The 10,622-nt window shown below is 40.9% G+C and overlaps 1 protein-coding gene across 1 annotated transcript in view; it reads right to left on the bottom strand.

The window, feature by feature from the left end:
- Positions 1-1,730: 1,730 nt before the first annotated feature.
- LOC122929683 (early endosome antigen 1-like) overlaps positions 1,731-10,622 on the bottom strand; it is a 63,537-nt gene continuing 54,645 nt past the window's right edge. Inside the window, exon 7 of the mRNA XM_044283322.1 lies at positions 1,731-2,489. Within this exon, the coding sequence (XP_044139257.1) occupies positions 1,873-2,489 (617 nt within the window). The 3' untranslated portion in view covers positions 1,731-1,872. The remainder of the gene's footprint in view (positions 2,490-10,622) is intronic.

Raw genomic sequence — 10,622 nt, 5'->3', positions numbered from 1 at the left:
TTAGCACAGTTTTTTAGGACTTTTCCTGGACTTTCATCAGGGCCAGCTTCTTTGTGGGGATTAATGTGGTTTAAGGCCCATTCTACCTCATGTGCTCTCAGCATCAGGGAACATGATGGAGCCTCTTGCTGGGCTAATTTGATGATAGGCAGCTCATTGTCTTTGTCAAATCGTGCAAAAAAATTATTTAGGTCATCAGGAGAGAAAGAATTTCCAGTGTTGATAGAACAGGTGTTGCTCTTATAATTCGTAATGGACTTAATACCCTACCACATGCGTCGGGAATCAGAGCTTGTAAAATGATGTCGTATTTTTGTTTTGTAGCAGTGCTTCGCCTCCTTAATGCCCCTCTTCAGATTGGACCTGGCTGTTTTGTACTCCTCTGGGTCTCCCTTTCGGAAAGCAATGTCACGTGCCTTCAAAAGGTTTTGAACATTTCTGTTTATCCATGGTTTCCCATTCTCCACAGTATATAATACAATGGAGAATGCTTAGACCATAAAGCTGCACCACTATCCTCTATAAATGCATTGTGCTCACGAGGTAAAAGGAAGCAGTGCCGCACCCTCATGTCCAGTTTTGGGATGTTATACTCTACTGTTATGGCTCTTAAGTGCACAGGCTTTCAATACCTGGGAAAAAGTAGGGGAGTGTGCGCTTTTAACTAGTGTTGAAAAAAATTCATACAGAGTTGGCCACTGCGATCTTGATTGAAGATCCAGTCGAAATCTTGTGCACGGTAATGTATTACATCACCATTCTGCCCAGCTTGATGACATCATCATGCACCTTGACAGATTTCGTGCTGAATCTTTAATCAAGATGTCCGTAGCGGATTCTTCGAGAGCAAATAGATAAGGTGACAGCCCTCAATAGTCATCTCAGATGCCGCGATCAGCGATGAACACGGCACCATCGCCATTTCCCATCATTGTGCCTGCTACTCACAAAGAAATGCGCTACAAACTATGTTAACTATCTGCAACCTGACACTGCAGCTGCATGCATACTACCACCCCAACTGCCCTGTATGGTTGGTTGTGTACTTATTTCTATTATTAGAGATGAGCAAATCAATAATAAACTAATCGAATTTAAATTTTGGTGATTAAATTCGGGTGAATTTTGTAGAGAGAGGGAGAAAGAGAAAAAAAGTATAAACAAATTTTCAGGCCACTTTCGATTTGGGTAGAATTGATTCAGGCCCAAATCAAAATGGTAGACGAATCAAATCCAAATTGAATTTTTTGTGATTTACTCATCTCTATATGGAATAAGGGAGAGTTATCAAAACCAGTATTTTGTGTGCCAGCCTTGACTCCCCTTGTGCAGCCAGCTTTGTCGCATCCTTCCGCTGGCCATGCAACAGACTTAAAGGGAACCTGTCATGTGGATATTTGATTATAATCTAACTAATTATATACAATCATTAACTACTAAAAAGTACCTTAGATGTATTCACTTACTGGTGTGACAGATGGTTACCTCATAATATACACACAAAGATGCCGCATGCTGCATGCTAATGAGCTGATTTGAGTCCAGCGTGATGTCATTGAGTCCAGTGTATATTTAATTCAGAGCTATAGCCACTCCCCTGCCCACCTGCTGCTGATTCCTATGGAAAATAACTGTCATTCAGCAGCAGGTAGGCGGGGAGAGTCAGGAGCTCATAAATATTTAGGACTCATCATTATCAGCAGGAGATTTTCAATACAAGATGTTGGCAGATTGACTGGGTCAATTAAAGAAAGTGACCCAGCATTTTGAAGAGAATCAGTCACTTATTTATGTTGCCCTTAGTTAGGACACCATAAAACTGGTGACAGGTTCCCTTTAAATCTATGGCAGCCTCCTGTCCCTCTATTTGTTTTATGACATTATCTCTAAGATTTCTTGGTCATTCAATTCCAAACCTTTTGTTAATCTTTGATGTTCATACTCAGATTCTCCTTTTGCTTTATTAATATACTCATCTAGTTTCTTTATTTTCTTTTTTTGAACGTCCAGATTGTTTTCTGTGCTATATGCATTGTCCTCACTTATAACATTATCTTCGCCCACTGTAATGTCTTCTAATGGTTTATCAGTAACTTCTTCATCTGTTCTTATGTCGTTTCGATTTGTCAATTGTAGACTTTTATCTTTTGATAGTAACATGGGATAGTAAGAATTATTGACTTTCTTAGTCTTACTTTGGTTAGGTTTTTCAGACTTTGAAGTCTCCTTTAGAGCAGGAGGTTTTTCATTACTTCCTGTTTGCTGTTCTTGTATTAGCATATTATTAGATAGGTCTTCTTCATCAGATGTTTCATTATTATTTCTGCCCTCTTCGGCTTGCAATTTAGAGATGTACTTTTCTGCCTGATTCCTTGTGTCCTCCAGTTTCATAATCTCTTCTTCATTATCTCTCATACCATTTGTCTTGTTTAGTTCTGAAAACAATTCTTGTAATTCCTGCATGGCCTTCAGACTTTGTGTTTCATTACCTAGAAGAATGTCCACAAATGTATTATTATAACGTTATCTACAACCTTATTAATAATTGCTATATAAAGCAGTCTTTTCTTAGTAGCTACTTTTTCTCTGAAAAAGAAAATATGTTTTACATTTTGGATAAGAATTTGTACATCTTTTGCTGTGCTACTAGTTTAATGTCTTTATTCTTGCCAGTGACACATCAAAACACATTTATTGAATAACTAGATTGACGATTGATAGATAAATAGAAAGAATTGACATTGAGAAACATTGTGTGATCCCAAAAGGAGTAGTCCCCTCCTTTTGCTTGAATTTTCACAGTATTTTCACATAACTTTGTATAAATCAGTTTTACAGGTGGCTATAAGAAACTTTGCAGTATATGTTAAAGAAAAATGTCTTGTTCTAAAGTTATCAGCTCCACATTTCCTTTTCCAAACTAGCATTGTTTCATTAACTCTTTGAACACCGGAGGTTTTTTAATTTGCGTTTAAATTTTTCTTCTCTAACTTTATCTTATCTGTTCACATACCCCTATGATGGCTTGTTTTTTGCGGGGCATTTATTATGGCATACAATGAAGTGGAAAAAAAATTCTAAATGGGGTGGAATAAAAAAAAAAAAAAACACAATTTGCCACAGTTTCACAGGTTTTGTCTCTACAGCGTCCCCTATGCAGCAAAACTGTGCCCTTTATTCTCTGGGTCAGTACGATTACAATATTTATAGTTTTTCTTGTGTTTTAATACTAAAAAAAAACTATGAAATTTTTTTTTTCTTTTCATTGTCATATTCTGACCCCCATTCATTTTTATAGTAATGTCTACGGAGCTGTATATAGGGTCATTTTTTGCAGGACAATCTGTACTTTTTATTGATACCATTTTGGAGTGTATGTGACTTTTGATAACATTTTGTTAAATTTTTGCGGTATGGGATAAATATTTTTATATTTTAATAGTACGCCTGTTTTGGGACACAGTTATGCCCATGATCATTATGTTTTTTAATTTTTAATTTTCAGTCTGGGGAAAGGGGGTAATTTAGATTTGTATATTTTTTTTATATTTTTGAAAACTTTTTAAAAACTTTTAAAAACTTTTCTTAGCCCCCCCAGGAGGCTACAACATGAAGCATTCTGATTTATTCCAGCTTAGACTGTAATTCAAAAGAACTTCACCTGGAAGTTTGTGAATATGGTCTTTGGGCATTTGGATGGTGGTCATGCTTGACTATGGCATCTAAAAGGTTAAATGTATGCAATTGGCATTATTGTCGGTCGCATACAGTAGCCTCGGGTCTCTGCTGATTGAAGTACCATATTTAAAACATGTACTTCCCCATACATATACGTTGGCAGTAATCAAGAGGTTAAAACAAAAACTGACTACGTGTTCACTGAATGATCAGATTCCATCATCCCATAAAAGTTTATGAAGGGGGAGTAGGAAAGAGAGAACTCTCTTCAGCAACTAATAGTAAGTGTTATATCTCACCCTAAGTTCTTTATTGAAATCTATACAGTTCAGTACTTCCCTGTAATGTCCTATGTGATGATTCTGAGTGAAAAAAAAAAGTTAGGGCTCATGCACGCAACCGCTCACTATTTTGCACTCCGCAAATTGCAGATCTGCAAAACACAAATGCCACCCTTGTGAGTTACGCAATTTGCAGAACATGATGTGTCGCCCATAATAGAAACATGTTCTATTTTTTTGCGGCCCCACGGAACGGAGCAACAGATGTGAAAAAGCACATGGACCCTTATGAAGCATGTATATGTAGTCTATGGGCAGACATGATGAGCAGCTAATCTCTACCCACCAGCTCAGGGACGATAAAAATTATAGCTATAGCAAATATAGAAGAAAACTGTTAAAAATGGCAGATACAAGACATATAATTGTCAAATATGGTGCTATCACTCATGTATGCACATATGGAAGCTTATTCTGAAAAGTTTAGTTAAGCATTCTTTTCAATAAAATATCTTTATATTTCTTCTTTATATGTACGCAGTTGAAATGTTTACACTAGGCTGATCACGATTTAAAGATACGTCAGAGCCATTTTATACTGACACATAATTTAGATGACACACTGCCACCTTGAGGTAAATTACAAGATGAAAATATGGTGCTTAAAAATGCTGGAGGTAACACAGCAAATGTGCGCTAACTTGTACATATCCCTAATGCTTTTACAGGATATGGTAATAAAGGTACTGTATGTAGTGTTTTGCATTAAATGTATATTTCCAGCTTAAGTGAAATGTACATTTAACATTTCCACTACTAGCAATTAGATAGTTTGGCACTATTGAATGCTATACAGCATTTTGATTATTTGTAATATTTATATCTTAATGTCTCTATGGTAGTATTTCTCTGACCTCCATCCTCCATTTTTCATATTTTTTTAACTTTTGACAGAAGTGTATATATTAACCCTTTCAGCCCCAGAGGTTTCTTGTTTTTGCGTTTTCATTTTTCACTCCCTGCCTTTCTGGGGCTATAGCCATATGAGGGCTTGTTTTTTGCGAGACAAGTTGCAATTCTACAACAGTTTTATGGGTTTTGTTTTTATGGCATTTCCTATATGGTAAAACTGACCAGTTACTTTCATTTCATGGGATATTTATTTTTACATTTTAATAGTCGGGGCGTTTTCGCAGGCGGCGATGTCTGTGATGTATTTTATTTATTTTTAATGTTTTTTCATTTTCATTCTGGGGAAACATATATATATTTTTTATACTTTTTATAGTTGCCATAGGAAACTATAACAAACAATCATTAGATTGCTTCTTTCATAGACTCCAATGTATTAGCCTTGGTGTCACAGATGAAGTATAGGAGGAAACACCAAACTGACAACCAGGAGGGAAAGGGAAAGCCACTAGGCCTCAACGCTAGGGAAAGGAAAAGGTCACCTCCTAGTAACCCTACTCCTGGTCCTGACTCCTACCCATATGTGCATCCCTTTAAGGTAGAAATGCCCATACCTTGTGACCTGGGACCCTGGAGACCCTAGAGAGTCCTAAGAATATTGTCAGGGCTGAGGCAACCTGTTCCTTCCCTGATGAAGGAACAGGCTTCTCCCTGAGGCCTAGTAACAACAAGCAAGGAAGGGAAAACAAAACACAAACGCGACACTTCTGTAGTGATGGACGAGCGGGAACACCAGAGATGACCTCACACCAACTCTGCCAAACCCAAATGAAGCTATCTACCGCACAGTAAGAAGGGTGGGGCAACACTAAATAGGGTAGAGTTATGAGTACTACGATGCACCTGAAACAGGGGATGAGGTCACAAACAATCACTGAATAAAGAGTAATCAAAGAGGCTGTTAGATTCCTCCACGCTCCGCCAGTCTCCTTGATCTCCTGACATCTGTCAGAGAAGGGACCGTGACACTTGCAGTCTATGGCGATTATACTATGTTCCTATGTATCCCTGCCACAGGCAGGAGCTCAATAGAAACTAATGTGCAGCAGCCTCCTGTTACACAGGAGGACAGGGCCTGCCTCATTGGGGGGAGCCAGAGCACACCAAGAATCTCGCGCTTCTAGGTTTTAGCGTGTCCAGATGCCGTGGTCATATTTGACAATGGCATATAAAGGGTTAAAAGTCTGCAACCAGCATTACTGTATGAAATAGCAGGCACCCGGTGGCTATGGCAGCATATTGTGCTGTCTAATCAAACAATAATTCAGTATGACGACAAGCGATGGCATTAGCGATCGCTCCTCCCCCTACTGCTGAGGAGATCGCTGCATGTAATAGCCCGGAATGCTTCCCTCCTGACAATTGCCTTGCTGACCTGCTAGTGTAATACTAGCCTTAAATAAGTGTTTATGACTGTTTAGTAATTTAGACATAAGTGTTATTAGATGACTGGCAAAAGTGAAAGTACGATTCATACAGCTAGACAAACAGTTAACTCGTGACAGAACAGCTCAATATTTTAAATAAAGAGTATTTGGAAACATGATTTTTAGCCAAAAATAAATAAAATGCAATCATAAAAAAATTTGCCCCAAAGGTGTACATAGCCTTTAACTATTGATGATAAAAAGTTACTAAATGTATTTCTGGATATGTCTCAAGCAAGTTGCTATTTTATTGCCAAATAAAAATTTGCTTTGTTGGCTTGTTATATTGTAACGAATGACATCACCTTCCACAAAGTGGGCCCTGAAGCAGTTGGATGCAAAGAACCTTTCTTAAACGGTTTGTCCAGCCACATTACATTTTTTAAAACAACTTATAATGCCTTAAATACTTAAATAGCAAAAGGAGTATCAGAACCAATCCCCTGATGCCCCCATACCGATACTTCCCAGATTCTCCACTATGAGAGTGGCAGAAGACCAGCGAGATGAGTTATTTTGTTATTTTATGGCATTTTCAGCTACAGTACAGGCAAAACAAATAATGTGGCTGCACAACCCCGTTAAGATTGTGTTGGCTCCTCATAGGGTCTACAGATTATTACTGAGAGGGAGAGATCATCTATACTACCTCAAGTTTTTGTTATTGTTGAATATATGCCAGAGTATGACCATTCAGGCCATTCAATTCTAAAAGAGAGCAACCTAATGTCAATGTGTAATGACCGGTGTCACGCACAGGGAGGAAAACAGGGAAAGCCCTGCCTAAGGGAAAGGTGGTGACCCCTAACTCACCTTGCGGCTGGCACCTGACTGCCCTGACGTCCCTAGACGGGTTCCTCACCCGTGCGGCGATCACGTGCCTAAACCCTGGCTTTCCCTGAAATGAGCCCTGGATAGTGAACGGGCCGGTGGGATCGCTAGTCCTCACCACTGCACTAAGAGGGAAACACCAGGGAGAGGACAGACAAACACAGACAAACACAAACACCCAGGTGGACGACAACAACTGTCCACAAAGGTCCAACAGGGATCCGGAGGGTAGCGTTCTGAATCAACAGTCAGAGAACGCAGCAACACAGCTCCAGTGGGTCAGGATAGATGTCCAGGCAGGAAGCTCTATCTCTGGCAACCAGAGAAGTGTGAGAGAGGAATATAAGGAGGTTTGGGAGTGCTGGACAAGGAACAGCTGAGGAGAAGGAGCTACGGATCCCTGAGTGAGCCAAAAGGGTTTGCAAAGCAAACCCAGAAAGCTACTATAAGGAAAACAGCCCTATCTTAAATAGAGCGTGCAGCCAACAGCTGCGACTTCCTGACCCCGGGTATAACGGTGTCAGGCGTGGTTCTCGATACCCTCGTGACAGTACCCCCCTCTCTACGAGGGGCCTCCGGACACTCAGGACCAGGTCTCTCAGGATGAGAGGCATGAAAAACCCGAACTAACCTGTCGGCGTTTACCTCAGACGCAGGAACCCACATTCTTTCCTCGGGACCGTAACCTCTCCAATGCACCAGATATTGAAGAGAGCGGCGGACCCGACGAGAATTAACAATTTTGGATATCTGAAATTCTAGATTACCATCCACGACAACAGGAGGGGGTGGCAGCGGTGATGGTTCTAGAGGTGGAACATATTTTTTGAGTAACGACTTATGAAAAACATTATGAATTTTAAAAGTCTGAGGTAACTCCAGGCGAAAAGCCACGGGGTTGATGATGGCTACAATTTTGTAAGGGCCAATAAACCTAGGACCCAGTTTCCAAGAGGGAACCTTCAATTTAATATTCCTAGTAGACAACCACACATAGTCATTCACTCCTAGGTCCGGACCTGGCGACCGTCTCTTATCAGCCATGCATTTGTATTTACCTCCCATATTTTTCAAGTTAGCTTGCACCTTCTGCCATACCGATGAAAGAGATGACGAAAAACGTTCCTCTTCGGGAACCCCAGAAGACCCCCCCTCTTTGAAAGTACAGAATTGGGGATGAAAACCATATGCACCAAGAAATGGTGACTTGCCAGTGGATTCCTGACGACGATTATTTATGGCAAACTCAGCTAACGGTAAATATGATGACCACAACTCTTGGTTTTCAGACACAAAACATCTTAGATATGTCTCAAGGTTTTGGTTGGTTCGCTCAGTCTGTCCATTCGACTGAGGATGGAAAGCTGAGGAAAAGGACAAGTGTACCCCCAAACGGGAACAAAAAGCTTTCCAAAATTTAGAAATAAACTGGGTACCCCGATCCGAAACAACATCGGAGGGGACCCCGTGAAGCTTCACGATTTCACTGACGAATACCTGAGCAAGAGTCTTAGCATTAGGTAGTGCGGGTAACGCAATGAAGTGTACCATTTTGCTAAACCTGTCCACTACTACCAAAATCACTGTTTTACCCGCAGACAAAGGTAAGTCAGTGATAAAATCCATTGACAGATGTGTCCACGGTCTATTGGGAATGACGAGTGGTAATAGAGACCCTGCAGGACGTGTATGTGAAACTTTTGCGCGCGCACAGGTAGAACAAGAAGACACAAAATCCAATACATCCTGACGCAACCTTGGCCACCAAAAACGACGAGACAATAGCTCCAAGGTTGCTTTACTACCCGGGTGCCCAGCAAGTGCCGAATTATGATGTTCCTTTAATAATTCGAAACGTAGGTTCAACGGTACAAACAATTTCTCTGAGGGGCAAGAGACCGGGGCGTCCCCCTGGGCCTCTAACACCTTCCCCTCCAAAACAGAGTGTACCGCAGAGACAACCACTCCTCTTTGTAGAATGGGCACCGGATCACTCACATTACCCCCTCCAGGGAAACAACGAGATAGTGCATCAGCCTTGGTGTTCTTTGCCCCAGGACGATAGGTAATAACAAAGTTAAACCTGGTAAAAAATAGCGACCACCTAGCCTGTCTAGGGGGTAGACGCTTAGCTGATTCGAGGTACAGGAGATTTTTGTGGTCCGTAATCACAGTGACGGGGTGGACTGCCCCCTCTAAGAAGTGGCGCCACTCCTCAAACGCAAGTTTAATAGCTAATAGTTCCCTATTGCCAATATCGTAGTTCTTTTCTGCTGCAGATAGTTTTTTCGAAAAGAAAGCACAAGGACGCCATTTGCCAGGAGACGGACCCTGAGACAGCACCGCCCCCACTCCCACCTCTGACGCATCGACTTCAACAATAAAAGGCTGAGAGACATCAGGTTGGACTAGTACAGGTGCTGAGGTAAACCTCTCTTTTAGAGAGGAAAAAGCAACTTTAGCGGCGTCAGACCATTTAGAAAAATCAGTCCCCTTCCTAGTCATGTCAGTAAGCGGTTTTACAATAAGTGAATAATTTTTAATGAATTTCCTATAGAAATTCGCGAAGCCCAAGAACCGTTGTAGTGCTTTGAGGTTCTCAGGAAGATCCCAATCTAAAATTGCCTGGACCTTCCTAGGATCCATACGGAAACCTGAAGCAGATAAAAAATAACCCAGGAATTGTATTTCCTGAACGGCGAAGACACATTTTTCAATCTTAGCATATAATTCATTCGTCCGTAGGACCTGCAGTACTTGTCTGACATGCTCCTCATGTGTTCTCAGATCAGACGAATAAATTAAAATATCATCTAGGTATATTACCACAAACCTGCCGATTAGATGACTAAAAATGTAATTAACGAAATGTTGAAAGACGGCAGGAGCATTGGTCAGACCGAAAGGCATAACTAGATTTTCATAATGCCCCTCAGGGGTGTTAAACGCTGTCTTCCACTCATCCCCCTCCTTAATACGAATCAGATTGTAGGCCCCCCTAAGATCAAGTTTGGAGAACCACCTAGCACCCGCAATCTGATTAAACAGGTCAGGAATGAGAGGAAGAGGGTATGGGTCTCGGATGGTTATCCGATTTAATTCGCGAAAATCTAAGCAAGGACGCAGGCCCCCATCTTTCTTTTTAACGAAGAAAAACCCTGCAGCCACGGGTGAAGAAGAGGGCCTGATGTGTCCCTTAGCCAAGCTCTCGGAGATATAATCTTTCATGGCTTGTCTCTCTGGACCCGAAAGATTATATAACCTGGTCTTGCGCCGGGAATAAGGTTAACCGGGCAATCATAAGGACGATGAGGTGGTAACTTCTGACAACCCTTTTCAGAAAAAACATCCTCAAAATCCGAAATAAATGTAGGTAGGGTAGTTATGGAGGCAACTAAGCAATTGCTATTTAAGCAATTTTCTCTGCACTGCT

Source organism: Bufo gargarizans, chromosome 2 (genome assembly GCF_014858855.1).
Source record: "Bufo gargarizans isolate SCDJY-AF-19 chromosome 2, ASM1485885v1, whole genome shotgun sequence".
Lineage (NCBI taxonomy): Eukaryota > Metazoa > Chordata > Amphibia > Anura > Bufonidae > Bufo > Bufo gargarizans.
This window is presented reverse-complemented; position numbering and strand designations above follow the sequence as displayed.